At 39.4% G+C, this 15325-nt stretch overlaps 1 protein-coding gene across 4 annotated transcripts in view; it reads right to left on the minus strand.

Annotated features, from left to right (window-relative positions):
• Window positions 1–5557: 5557 nt before the first annotated feature.
• ANKRD31 (ankyrin repeat domain 31) overlaps window positions 5558–15325 on the minus strand; it is a 119824-nt gene continuing 110056 nt past the window's right edge. For all 4 annotated transcript variants that reach the window (XM_036020425.1, XM_028517576.2, XM_036020427.1 and 1 more), the window contains one exon: window positions 5558–6134. In XM_036020425.1, the coding sequence (XP_035876318.1) occupies window positions 5989–6134 (146 nt within the window). In that variant the 3' untranslated portion in view covers window positions 5558–5988. The remainder of the gene's footprint in view (window positions 6135–15325) is intronic.

A 15325-nucleotide genomic window follows, 5' to 3' on the forward strand; every position in this document is an offset into this window, starting at 1 on the left:
GAAATGGGACAAATGTAATAGCATAATCAATAAAATATATTTAAAAAAAGAATTTGATCACTAAAATGAAAACTTAGAATTGCAAGATTTCTTATGGTATAAATTTAGAATGTGTGACTTTTTAAAATAAAGATTTATTTATTTATTTTTAGGGAGGGAAGGGAGGGAGAAATAGAGAGAGAAACATGAATGTGGGGTTGCTGGGGGCTGTGGCCTGCAAACCTTGGCGTGTGCCTTGGCTGGGAATCGAACCTGCGATACTTTGGTTTGCAGCCCGCACTCAATCCACTGAGCTACACCAGCCAGGGCTTAGAACATGTGACTTTTATAAATTATAATCACTAAATAAAATACATGTTTTTAAAATTTTTTCTTTTGTAAATTATATTTTCTTGATTATGCTACTACAGTTGTCCCAATTTTTCTCCCTTTGTCCCCCCAGACCCCCCATTCCCTCAGGCAAGCCCCACACCATTGTCCATGTCCATGGGTCATGCATACATGTTCTTTGGCTATTATATTCCCTATATTGTACTTTACACCCCCAAGACTATTCTGTAACAAACAATTTGTACTTCTTATCCCTTCACCTTTTTTGCCCATTCCCCTGGCCCCCCTTCCATCTGGCAACTATCAAAACGTTCTTTGTATCTACGATTCTGTTTCTGTTCTGCTTGTTTATTTTGTTTTTTCTTTAATTTTTATATTTTCCATTACTATTTAGTCCCATAACACTCCCTCCCCCCAGCAATCACCACACTGTTGTCCATGGCCATGAGTCCTTTCTCCTTTTTGCTCAATCCCACCACCCCCTAACACCCACACCAGCTGTCATCCTGCTCTCTATCTGAGTCTGTGCCCATTTTCCTTGTTCATTCAGCTTATTCCTGAGATTCCACATGTGAGTGAAATAATATGGTATTTGTTTTACTCTTAGATTCAGTTGTTAATAGGTATGTATTTATTGCTACTATATTGCTTATATTTTTGATCTTTTTAAAGAAGACCCTTTAACATTTCATAAAATACTGGTTTGGTGGTGATGAACTCCTTTAGCTTTTTCTTGTCTGGGATGCTCTTTATCTACGCTTCAGTTCTTAATGATTGTTTTGCTGGGTACAGTAATCTTGGTTGTAGGTCCTTGTCTTTCATCACTTTGAATATTTCTTGCCAATCCCTTCTAGCCTGCAAAGTTTCCTTTGAGCAATCAGCTGACAGTTTTATGGGAACTCCCTTGCAAGTAACTAACTGCTTTTCTCTTGTTGCTCTTAAGATTCTCTTTGTCTTTAACCACTGGCATTTTAATTATGGTGTGTCTTGATGTGGGGCTCTTTGGGTTTATCTTGTTGGGACTCTCTGTGCTTCCTGGACTTGTATGTCTATTTCCTTGACTTAAGTTAGGGAAGTTTTCTGTCACTATTTTTTTCAAATAGCTTCCAATTTCTTGCTCTCTCTCTTCTCCTTCTGTCACCCCTGCGATGTGAATGTTGGTATGTTTAAGTGTGTCCCAGAGGCTCCTTAAACTATCGTCATTTCTTTGAATTTTTTTTCTTCTTGCTGTTCAGATTGGGGTTTTTGGTATTTTTTGCTTCCTTATATTCCAAATCACTGATTTGATTCTCAGCTTCACCCACTCTACTATTGTTCCTGTAAATTGTTCTTATTTCAGTTAGTGTATCCTTCATTTCCAACTGGATTTTTTTATGCTGTTGAGGCTCTCTCTACGTTCCTTCAGCATCCTTATAACCAGTGTTTGAACTCTGCATCTTGTAACTTGCTTGTCTCCTCTTTTCTTTAGTTCTTTTTTCTGGAGTTTTGTTCTGGTCTTTCATTTGAGCCATGTTTCTTCATCTCCTTATTTTAGCACCCTCCCCATGTTTGTTTCTACATATTAGGTAGAGCTTCTATTTTTCTCAGACTTGGTAGAGTGGCCTAATGTAGTAGGTGTCCTGTAGAGTCCTGTGGCACAGCCTCACCTATTACCAAGCTGGGTACTTGAGGTGTGCCCACTCTGTGGGCTGTGTACATCCTCCTGTTGTAGTTGAGCTTTGATTGCTATTGGCATGTCCAAGATCAGTCACCGTGTCCTATCCAGAGTTACACAGTGTAAGCTACAAGAGCAATCTGCCAATGGCTGCTACTTGTGCTGGGCTTGGAAGTGCCCACGTGAGGCCAAGCTTGAATCAACACTGCCACTACTAGTGCTGGACCTAGAGCAACCTAGAGGTACAATGCTTGCTAAAGCCAGGTGCTGCTTGTTTGAGAGAATTTAGGGAACTCTGAAGCATGGGCCAAAATAAGCCATTTGTATGGAAAAGCCACTGGAAACAGCTTGAGTGTGCCTGAAATTTGGGTAGGGCAAGTTCACAGGGAATCACCAGTGTGGGGCAAATAGTGTAAGCCAGGCTGATGAAGTCTCAGATATAGGACACCCTTGCAGGCTCTGTGGCTCTGTATGGGGAGGGCTCAGAAAAGGAACAGTGGCCTCTGCCAGGACTCCTGTCTGGGAGAAAGCTTTCCCCCAGCTCTTGTCCTGATGCCAGACAATTCAGTTCTTCCCTGTATGTCTCTGGTGCTTTTCAATCTGCTGCCCCCATGCTGGAGCTCAGAGGGAGTGAGTCTGAGTAAGTCCGTGTATGGGCCCTTTAAGAGGTACTGCCAGGGGGCCTAGCAGTTTCTGTCTTCCATAGTCGCAATGCCCACTGGTTTTTACAGCCAGAAGTTACAGCAATGTCCTTTCCTGGCACTGGAATCCTGGGCTGGGGAGGGCTGGGACCCTTCACTCCCAAGATATCCCTCCCAATTTTTATACACTACACATGGGTGTGGGACCAGGCTGTTCCATGCCTCCTCCCCTTCTATCAGTCTCAATGTAGCTGTTTCTTTAATTCTGTAATTGTAGGACTTCCATTTAGCTCTATTTCTGATGGTTCTATAGTTAGTTGCAATTTTGATGTGGTTGTGTGAGGAGGCAAGCCGTGTTTACCTATGCCACCATCTTGACTAGAAGTCAAATGTGCTTTTTTAAAGTTTAAAGTAAATTGCAAAAGTATACTTCCACCAGTGATTATGAAGCATAAATTGGCAGTTATATCAAGAGGATATAAAGTACAGCACAGGGTATGTAGCCAATAATATTGTAATGACTATGTATGTTGCCAGGTGGGTACCAGACTACCGGGGTGATCGCTTCATAAGTTATATAAATGTCTAATCACTATGTTGTGTTGGGAACCGCCCTAACTGGTATCAGAAGCTGAAACCCCCGCCAAGGCTAAGGCTAAGGGAACACCCTTGGAACCATAAGCCAGCAAGGAGACAAAAGCTTATCTTCCTGGCAGGAGCGCTGCTTCTGCTGCTTCATTCATAACTGAACCCCAAAGCTTGGTCGGTTAGCCAAAGACGGGTAAGATTCCCCAAGGGGGGAACGACCTAAGACAGGCACGATCACTTGGGGGGGCCCCCAAAAGAAGGACTTTGGGGGCTGCAGCAAAAGGGGGTGATGGACCCTTGCTCCTCGGCTTTGACATAGCCTGAGTTCTTATCGTCTGGGAGAAAATCTCCTTATCTCTGGGTTGCCTTAGTTCCTGTGCTCCACCTAAGCCTGAAACAATGACAGGGTGGTGCAGCTCTGTGCTGAAAAGGGTGGATTCCCCGGGTGATCAGGCCTAAGAAAGAACATGTAAATTACTGTGAAACCTTCTTTGTTTAGAATGCTCTCAGTTGAATGAGAGGGGTCCAAGGAAGAAGTTAGTTTGTTCCTCAAAGTCTTACAGCTCTTTGACCCCGACTCAAAATAGACTGGCAGAGTTCCTTGTTTTCTATAGTTCATTACTTCCTCGTAATGAGTACTGTACTTGAATTATTATGTAAAATGAGCCCAATAAAAGCAGGTTTGGATGGTAAATCGGGACGCTCCCCACTAGAGGGGGTGGCCATTCCGTCCCTACTTCTCCACAGAAAGTGGTCTATCTCTGTGCATGTTTTTTCTCGCGTGTTTTCATCCAGCCATCCACAGCGTTCCGTGATCACTGCTGGCTGGTGACCCATGCATCAATGTTGTACTGCTGAAATGAATATAATATTGAATGCCAACTGTAATTGAAAAATAAAATTTAAAAATATCTTTAGAGACCATCAGTGCAGCTTTATTTGCAGCCTTCCAGACCTTTTGCTCAACATGGCCCATTCCCAATAGACACTTATACAAATACACATTTGGAGCTTATATAAAATACATATAGCGTATGTAATACATGTATATTTATATGGCTATATATTATACATGCACTCACACGCATACCATTGTTGTTTATTTAAAACAACCCTCTCTAAAACAGTATTTGTACTAAACATTTTCTAACAATTTGCCTTTTTTTTCACTTATATGTATAATTTTCATGTTAGTACATATAGTCCTTAAGGGCCCATGTTTTAAATATTTCCTTAAATAATAAAAGCTTAATACAACACCTCAGGTAGACTATCCAAGAAATTTTTTTAAAATAAGATTAAGAAAATTATAATGGAATAATAATTTTTTTTTCAGTTCTCAAACATTATAACTTTAAGGGTCATCATATCCTAAACATTTCCAAGGAACTCTCAAAGGAAGAAAAATTAAATGATTTAATATAATAATGTCTTTATACTTTTATTAATAGGCAAATCTTTCCAGGTGCTTTCTTTTCAGATACTTACAATTTTTCATCTGAATAGACAACACACATACATAGTACCAGTTTCAAAATTTGCCAAAGGGTACTTACAATTTTTCATCTGAATAGACAACACACATACATAGTACCAGTTTCAAAATTTGCCAAAGGGTACATGTAGTTCAAAGTCTTCCTTTCCCCTTAGTTCCTCAGTTCCATCATTTTTCTCCTTACAGGCCACTTTTAATGATAAAGACATTTTAAATTTTATACATTTAAAATAATATCAAACAAAAGCAACACTGTATCTCCTCTTCCCCTCTCCTCAAAATTTTAGTACTTGCTACAGTGATTTTAATTGCAATTTTTTAAAAGATTTTATTTATTTATTTTTTAGAGAGGGAAGGGAGGGAGAAAGAGAGAGAGAAACATCAATGTGCGGTTGGTGGGGGCCATGGCCTGCAACCCAGGCATGTGCCCTGACTAGGAATCGAACCTGAGATGCTTTAGTTCGCAGCCCACGCTCAATCCACTGAGCTATGCCAGCCAGGGCTTAATTGCAATTTTGACTTCCCTACCCAAATGAGAGAGAAGAGACAGAATTAGTCCAGAGAGGCCAGAAGCTTATTTGGGAGTCTGGGGTGATGATTAATAAGTGAAGAATAATACAGCTATCAAAGGATTAAGACAGGCACTTGGGAAAACATATAATGCTCTTGAATATACCTCTTTAAAAAATCTTCATGAAAATGTAGCAAAAGTCAAAGATGAAGCAATTCTATTTAGAATAATTGGCTCCCAAATCAACACTGAATTCATTTTTTTTCTAAGACTCAGCACAGTTACAATTCTATCTATGCATATGTTATTAAACCTAAAATGAACCTGTAACAATTTTAAATTTTTATTTCAAGGTAAATTTCAGAGTAAATGGGGAAAGTTATTGGGACTTTAAGTTCTTGTCTGAAGTAGATTCACTTTACCCAGGCCTTTTTCAGACCGATCATCACTCTTGTTTGTATGCTTACTTTCCTTAAGGAATAACTGTTATTTATGCTAAAGAAGAGGTGTTGATTGAAAGAATTAGTTTTAAATTTGTTAGTAAAAAGAAAGCCAAAGAGTCAAAATGGTTTGCTTCAAAATTGCCTTTATTTGAATGGCAAAAAAAGTATTCATCTTATGTCAGTAGTTGAAAACTTATGTTTTTTCTTACAATAGTAAACACACATCTTAAGTGTGTGTTAAAATAGGCCCACGAGATTGCAAAGATCACAGATGAACATTAGTTAATAATATGAACTGATACCTAATACATTATTAAGAAAAGGCTTTAGAATGTTAGCTCTTCACATTCCACATAGAACTTCCAATGTTGATCCATTATATGGCATGGGAGAAATTCTTGATCGCTGATTAATAGTATCTCATTTATTTGTAGATAATGTGGAATGCTTTGCATTGACTCTCCAGAAGTTCCTGTTTAAATAAATGTCAACAAATTAAAAGCTGCCTTTTGAAAATAAGACTTAAATTTACTTATTGCAAATCCTAGACCCTAGTCAAGTCTATGAGCACATGTAGGCTTTCTGACCAGCTCACTCTTCACTCACTTCATTTTCTGTCTGAGACAAGCTGTACGTCATCAGCATTGGCTGATCTTGGTCGAAAGAAGCCTGTTTGCAGTCTAAGGCTCAATGATCCTGAAACTGGTTTCTTCAACCTCCCTGACAATCACAGAGATGCCTTTCTCAGAGGGCTATATGAGCTCCACATCGTTCAGCACACTGAATCTCACTCCACAGATAGTACCAATATGGGCATAAGCTTTGCCAAACAGTTTCGGTTAGACATACCACACAGTCCTTTGTTCACAATTCTAAGCAATACAAATGTTGGCATAATCACACATCTGTGTGGGCATCTGGTGCTTTTGATGCCCAGTAGCCCTTAATCCTTATGCTGACTCCGCTCTATTTTGCCTCTGGAGAACCATCCTTTTCCCCACACTTGGCCCATATGCTTCCAGTGGAATTTATTTAGATCTAAGCCGATCAGTGAATAGACATTGACTCAGGGATGAAAATATGACCCATTCAGAGTGAAGCGAGATGCAAGAAATCTTTGTTGAGTCTTCTGGGAAAGAATTCCATATTCTTCCCCTCTGAACTTGAACCTGAAAACATGTAGCTCTGAGATAGAGGAGAGGCTGTTAAGGTGGAGCTGAGAAACAGAAAGCAAGAAAACTGAGTACCAGCCACGCTGTTTGAAACCTGGCTTAAGCCTGAAGACCTCTTCCTGGTTTTTCATATACAAGTCAACAACATTCCTTTTTGTGGGGGAGGAGGGTTGAGCTGGTCTGATTTGGGTCTTAAACTGTCACAACACGAAGAATTTTAACTTTTTTACACATGGTCCATATCTAAACATAATAATTCCCTTACAGTGCCCCTACCTTTTTTGGTAGACTTTCTGCAACAAGGTATCCTACAAAAGTTGGTAAGGAGCATTCTTCTTTCAGAAAAAAACCCCAAAGAAATAGGCTTTAAATATTACTTTACATTAATTTCATTAACGTTAGCTTAGCTTCACTGGAGCAAGGATAGGCCTTATGCACAAAAACCTAATGTCTCTTTCCAAAGAGTGGGCCTTCCCACAAAAGCCAGAGACCCATATAAAGGCACTAGTGAGAGAGGGCCAGCAGCGCCTGATGAGCTTCACCTCATTTGCAACGAGAAATCAGGACCATGGTATTCACATAAGATCACCAACAAAACTACATAATGGTAGGCAGCAGCTTCAGGGGAAGCAACCTGCCCATCTTCCCAATTGATATGCTGGATATAGAGTGGTCCAGACTTGGGATGCTTGAAATACTACAACAAAATTGTTTGGAAAACAGCACTTTCAGATGGATATTTGTTAACCTAGTAATTCCTAGAAGTAACATTTTCAATAAAGCAATGCTAATGTTAACTATATTTTCCTTTTGCCTTCCCATTCCCATCATTCATCTTTGTTGAATGAAAAAAGATACCACATATATGAAATCTTTCTGTAAAATTGTGAGGTGTTACTTACTTTGCACTCTGTGTTTGCTCAGAGATGAACCTGGGCTCCCTTTCTCTTCAAGATTGTAATGAATTAAGAGAAGGGGGCCATTTTAGGCCTACCTCCTCTTTTTTAGCAGGGCTATTTTATTACTAAAGTCAGTAGTGTGTGATGGTTTTGATTTACTCTGTGTTTCTCAACAGGTTAGCCATGCTACATCCACAAGACTTCATTGGTTGACATTCTAGCTAGTAGCCTGGCTTCTCTTTCAAAGGGACAGAGGGCATGGCAGCTAAACCCCCATCTCCATCTCCACTCAAGTTTACTGTCAGCATAATACATTGCTCAATTTTGTATAGCCACGGGACTGTGGGAAAACTTCAAGTGGCTCCTCAGGAGCCATTTCCTGGGGGAATCCGTGGAAATGGTCTGGGAATATGCATATCACATCACAAAACATAGTATTAAGACCATCTTCTGTTCATTAGAGAATGGCTTCCCTTCAATAATGATTAGACTGAAAGGGGAAAAAGGAAGACCATTCCTTACAATACACCTGTTCTCATCACCTTTACCCCTCACCTTCCGCTGCCTCTCTTTTCTCCTCTACCAGCTTCACTGCACTGGGTATCTCTGGACTCTGTCTGCCAGGGCACTGCTGCCCATTTCATTCTAGCCAGTGTTGTGCTACACTATCTACTTTACCAGGATCCTGCAGCTTGTTTTATTACATAATAGTACAAGCTTTAAAATTATTTGAATCATTCCAGGCAAATAACATTAAGCAAAGTTAGAGCCAAAAAACTTCACTAACTTTTCTTCTTTTTCTGAAGTTCAGCATTTGGAGATTATTTATGTGCGTGTGTGTGTGTGTGTGTCCACCTGAAAGCATGAATACTGGTATGTAATGTTTTAAAAATTATTTGCCTTTTCTTTACTTAAACATGAAACACATTCAGTGTAGTATACCTACTTTAAATAAGTGAAAATATATTGTGTGTTCTATACTGGTTTTCTGAGAAATAAATAAGCTGTGATTACTGTAGCTAAGGGTACAATTCTAGAATCAAGATTCTTTTCTGCAGACCCTAGTCTGGGCTCACTCTAGAGCATATTCTGGGGTATCTCCTCTGGCTTCAAGGCTTATACAGCTGAGCTTTTAATGTTTTATCTGTGTAAATTCTGAAAGTTGCCTGTAGGAATGGTCTTTACCCCACCTTCCCCTCCTGCCCAGGTAACCAACAATAACAACCAACGTACACTATGTCCTTCTGTAAGTTCTTTCAGTGCTCTGATAATAACATCATACAGCCACCCAGTACTGTACAATATTTTAATCCTTGCACAACCAGGAGAGATAAGAAAGGGAAAGAATTCAATTAGTTAGAAAACGAAGATTTAGATTTTATTTTCTTTATTTAATAATTAATTTATAGTGTTCAATATACTCACTGTTACTTAATAGGTCACACAAAATAGAGACACTTACTTAAATATAAAGGAAAAGTAAAGAAAAGTTTCCCCACCAATCCAGCCTACACTCTTACTTCGACCCTATTACTCCCACCAGGCTTTGGGCCTGGAGAGACGGGAACAGGTAAAAGGCCCATGAGAAGGGCACACTGGGAAGATTTGCCTCCAGACTGCAACTCCCGAACACTGAAGTTGTGCTTCCCTTCTAGCCCTGACAGTCATGTTAGGGGCAGGGAGCTGATGTGTGAAGCAGCAAGATTCACACATCACTTATAGAATATACTTTTAATAGACGATTTTACTTGGGGTCCATAAATAATTGTCATTGTTCCATGGAAAGATCTTAGAAAAACTAGGTTGTTGGGAGCGGCATGAATAGGAACTGTCAGGTAAGACACTGTGACACCAGAAACATACACACACATATAGACGTAAGTGGCCTGGCCATACTATTTCTTTTTTTTTTTTAATATATTTTATTGATTATGCTATTACATTTGTCCCATTTCCCCCCTTCTCTCCCCTCCACCCTGTACCCCCCTCCCACCCACATTTCCCCCTTTAGTTCATGTCCATGTGTCATACTTATGAGTTCTTTAGTTTCTACATTTCCCATACTATTCTTGCCCTCCCCCTATCTATTTTCAACCTACATTCTATGCTACTTATTCTCTATACCTTTTCCCCCTCTCTCCTCCTCCTAACCCCCTGCTGCTAACCCTCCATGTGCCCTCCATTTCTGTGGTTCTGTTCCTGTTCTAGTTGTTTACTTAGTTTCTTTTGGTTTTGCTTTAGGTGTGGTTGTTAATATTTGTGAGTTTGCTGTCCTTTTACTATACATGTCTTTTCTTTATCTTCTTTTCTTAGATAAGTCCCTTTAGCATTTCATAAAATAAGGGCTTGGTGATGATGAACTCCTTTAACTTGACCTTATCTGAGAAGCACTTTATCTGCCCTTCCATTCTAAATGAGAGCTTTGCTGGATAGAGCAATCTGGGATGTAGGTCCTTGTCTTTCATGACTTGGAATATTTCTTTCCAGCCCCTTCTTGCCTGTAAGGTCTCTTTGGAGAAATCAGCTGACAGTCTGATGGGAACTCCTTTGTAGGTGACTGTCCCCTTACCTCTTGCTGCTTCTAGGATTCTCTCCTTCGTTTTTACCTTGGCTAATGTAATTATGATGTGCCTTGGTGTGTTTCTTCTTGGGTCCAACTTCTTTGGGGCTCTCTGAGCTTCTTGGATTTCTTGGAAGACTGTTCCCTTTGCCAGCTTGGGGAAGTTCTCCTTTATTATTTGTTCAAATACGTGCTCGATCTGTTGCTTTTCCCCGTCCGATTCTGGTACCCCTATAATTCGGATATTGGAACGTTTAAAGGTGTCTTGGATGCTCTTAATCTTTTCCTCAATTTTTTGAATTCTTATTTCATCATGCTTTCCTGCTTGGTTGATTCTATCTTCCTTCTGGTCCACTGTATTGTTTTGAGACTCATATTCCTTCCTTTCACTATTGGCTCTCCTCCGCGTGTCTTCCTGCATCTGTTTTATGGTAATCTGCATTCTTTCATCTAAATTTCGACCAAAATCAACCAGTTCCGTGAGCTTTCTGATCACCAGTGTTTTGAACTGCGCATCTGATAGACTGGCTAATTCTTGGTCACTCAAAAGGATGAGTCCTGGGGGACTGATCTGCTCTGTTGAAAACATGGTTTTTTTTCCCCCTTGTCTCTCCTTTTTTTTTCTGGTCTGGTTGCTCTAGTTATGGTGGGGGGGCGGAGCCTTAGGTGCTCACCGGGGCTGGGCACCCCAGTCGCTAGATTGTGACGTTATATGTGGGGGCGGGGCGGGAGAAAACAATGGCGGTAGTTCCGTTCCCCTGGGCTCAGACCCTTGTCTGGGCTTCTGGGCCGCGAGCTCTGCCCTGGTTCACAATCGCTACCCCTCTGGGTCTGCCAGCTGCAGCTTGCGTACTCAGGGATCACCGCTGCCTTCTTGCGCGCCGGATGGCTTTTGCACCGATTTCGCGCCAAACCTTCCCCCGACCTCCGCGCGCTGCAGACCCGAGCCAGCCCCGCGCCTGCCAGGCTCGTCTTTTCCTACCAGTCCGGATGAATGCGTCTACTTCAACTTCTTGGCTGCCTGACTTCCATTCAGATAAATCCTCTGCCGGATCTGGGTGTTATTCTGATAGTAAATTATTGTTGTAAATTATTGGTTTTCTAATCTTGGTTGTGCGAGGAGGTACGGTGCATCCACCTATTCCTCCATCTTGCCGGAAGTCCCACCCATACTGACTATTTCTTCCAGTCCTCACTGTGGGAGGATTAAGTGGAATAGCACTCGAACATCTAGTTCTGCTTAAGGGGTCAGACATCTCCTGGCTCTTGAGCCTGGAAGAAACAAGGACTAAGAAGATTAAAAAAGAGCTCTATCACTGAAAGAATTTTTGTATATGAGAAATTAGAACCCTGGAAGTAATTTAATCCCTTCACTGGTCAAGTAATGATCATCTTCTCTGCAATGATACCACAGACATCTACTTGTAGCTTTGTGACAAAGAATTCTTCCATCGGGAACTGTGAAGACAAGCAATCTACTCCACTGAGGGACAGAGACCTCCTCCCTTTAATTTTCACTTTTAAAAGTTTTCTTTTTTAATTTATTGATTTTTAGAGAGACAAAGGAATAGGGGAAAGAAAGAGAAACACTGATTTGTTATTCTACGTACTTATGCATTCACTGGTTGCTTCTGGTACGTGCCCTGACAGGGGATCGAACTCGCATCCTAGTGTGTTGGGATGATGCTCTAACCAACTTAGCTGCCTGGCCAGGGCCTAACGTTCACTTTCACTTGAGGTAGATTTCCCTAAGCAAAATACCTCTAAGATCTGTAAACAAAATTTCTAAACAGAAGCATATTTAGTAGCCCAGTACAACTAAGAAACAGCCATTTATGTGGATGTTTGGCTCTTCTTGTTGTCCCTCATCTTCAACAAGAAGTGCACGCTAAGAAACCATTCTGCTTATGCACAAGCTAGAGACAAATAAATCTTCCACAATTAGTATCACCAAATATTCAATATTCTGCACAAGTATACTTAAACTGAATTGCTAGATTCATTACCAGGCAAAAGAATGAGCTCATACAACCATTCATGTTACCTAGTTGTCCAAATTAGCACTTCAAAATGACACATTATTTAAATTAAAATAATTTTAATTTTTATCCTCTAATTTTTTTAAAAAAATCTCTTAATAGGTCAAAAGCAAAAGTAATCAGATTTGTTATTTTATTTGATGGTTTACTTCTGAAATACCACTAACCTGTGAACTCTTCATATAACCCATTTTACCTCTCTGGCACTGTTTTGTCTCAGTAAAACAGGCTCAAGACGAGCCTATTATAAGGCTCACTTCTAATTTGAAAATTACTGAACTCAGACTTCCATAATTTATTCATATGAACTAAGCATTCCACATTTCATCAGAAGTATGGGATGAAACTTTGCTTCCTCTAGTTATAAATGGAAATGAACATACTTATATATACATTCTCATTCTGAATTAGAAATAGAATTACAACCAAAGGTAAAATGATTAAGAATTATTTTGATTATAAAAATACATCTGTTCTAGTTGTGCTGAGGAAAAAAATTCTATTATGGCTACTTAAATAAAAGCTCAGTGTCTTTGAAAAATAATCCTAAAGGACAAATATGGTGGTGGATTACTATATGATTTGTTATTTAAAACTAAATTAATAATTTAATATAGATTCACATTAATAAGATGAAAAGTTATCTTTGAAACTGTACTGGAATCAAAAAATAAAGTTGAATATTATATTTTGAAGTTTAAAACTATGTCCGCCTTTATTCTTTGGGGAAAACTGGAATTCATTAGGTGGTTCCTTAAGCTGAATTGGGTTTGAGGTACTTGATGTCACATGTAAGACTGCAGGGTTTCTGCATCTTTGTAGTACAGTCATGAACCCTGGAGTGCTACTGAAGACGGAGGTCCTGAATGGCCTAGTGTGTGTAAAATAATCTGGGAGAGGGCCTGGCACAGGGCAGACACTAAACAGAGAACTACTTTTCTTCTCTTTCTTCTAACCTTGTAAGTTAGGTCAAAAGAGGATTAATCATGATACTAGTATGAAAAACATGGTGATGAAAATAATGAAAAAGAATCACGAGTTGTAAATAGGAGCGGAAATAAACCCTCTGCTCTGTTATCATGCCCCATCTTCCTTGCGTTTTCAAGGTTTAAGAAATTCTTAACCACATAAAACAGAAGCACCTGTGAATGTTTGTGCTCTATTACATATACTTTTACAGAGAAATGAAGCACAATAACAGCACCGAAATGATGAAAACTCTTTAAAGTCACTTATTTACAACAGATTATCAGTAAGTTAAGGACCATTTTTATTAAAAACAAGAGAGTCTCTTTCTTCTGAAAAAGAATGTTCTATTTTCAAATGAAGAAATGATGTTAGGTCCCAATGAAAGAAAATTCTGTAATTAGTGTACACTAAATGACGACTTGGGAAGAGAACATTTCAGGAAGATGTTTCTCTCTCTCTCTCCCTCTCTCACTCTCTCCCTTTCTCACTCCCCCTTCTCTCTCTCTCTCCCTCCCCCACCCCTTAGAGGAATATGTTTAGTTTAATGTGCTTTAAGTGTCTTGGTACTATAGTGATAGGGGACATAAGTATATACAATTGGTTTTCCAGGTAAATATTAAAATGTGATCTAGCTTAACAATGTTTTTTTAAAGAATTGTGTGAAAAACATGTCAATGTGCCCTGGCTGGTGTGTCTCTGTGGATTGAGTGCCGGCCTATGAATCAAAGGGTTGCTGGTTTGATTCCCAGTCAGGACACATGCCTGGGTTTCGGGCCAGGTCCCTGTTGGGGGGCATGTGAGAGGCAACCACACATTGATGTTGCTCTCCCTCTCTTTCTCCATCCCCTCCTCCTCTAAAATAAACAAATAACATCTTTTAAAAAAGAAAAAAAAGTCAAATGTGTTTATACACGGTGATCACAGGTTGTACAGACATTTGGGAATGTTTATCTTCCACGTTGTACTGAAATATCAGTGAAGATTCCCTCAATAACACGGAATAGGAGCTACCACCAACTAAGCAGAGGTGAGAGAGGCTTGGGATGAAGATGTAAAATTTCAAAGAAAAATACACCACAGACTCATTCCATTTTAAAGCTTAAAAGGACTTTAGAAATAGATACATCAGCGATTTTATCAACAAAATTTAATTTTTAAAGGCTGGTGTTTGTTTAAAATTGTTAGTTGGAAACAACATGTACCCTCAAATTTGTTAATATACCACATTTTAACACTTGAGTCCATCAATACACTAACTTGAGTTACCGATTTAACTCGTTTTTGGTTTTTTTTGGTGGAACTCAGAATAAAACTCTTCCAGCATTTCTGATTAAAAGAAGAAAATCTTTAAATGGCAAGATTAAAAACTTTTATCACTTATCTTCATGACTCAGGATTTTCTTGATGCCATGGATCCAAAGGTAGATATTGAGGTTGCTGCTATTTGTCCCACAAAATGTTAATATATATTATCTGATTAAAGTTTAGGAAATGTTGGTTAACAAAGCTAAAGTGATTCCTTTATAATTTCTCATAAAAAAGGGGAGGAGAAGTGGGAGGGAGAGAGAGTTTTCTTGAATTTCTGGTCCAGAAAATATGAGGGTCCATCACTCTTGTATGTCATAATTAGAGGCAGAAAATTCTGATAAAGGAGATAATATTAACTAATCTAAATCCCATTTACTATTTGTTGATTTCTTTACCAGAAATTCCAGTATAGCCTGCTGAGATGTAGTCATGTCCACTTATTAAGACAGTCAAATATGGCGATGGAGGGAAACTTGACTTCGGGTGGTGAACACACAATACAATATACCAATGATGTGTTACAGAGTTGTATACATGGAACCTATATACTTTTGTTAACCGGTGTCATCCCAATAAATTCAATAAAAAAGTAAAAAAACCCATAGTCAATCACAAGTAAATCCAGTCTTAAAGTAGCAGTGCTTTGAGTCATATTCATGCATGTACTCATTCGTTCAGTGAACACTGCTCAGTGAACATTCACCCAGATGCTACTG

Source organism: Phyllostomus discolor, chromosome 3, assembly GCF_004126475.2.
Source record: "Phyllostomus discolor isolate MPI-MPIP mPhyDis1 chromosome 3, mPhyDis1.pri.v3, whole genome shotgun sequence".
In the NCBI taxonomy this organism is placed as follows: Eukaryota; Metazoa; Chordata; class Mammalia; order Chiroptera; family Phyllostomidae; genus Phyllostomus; species Phyllostomus discolor.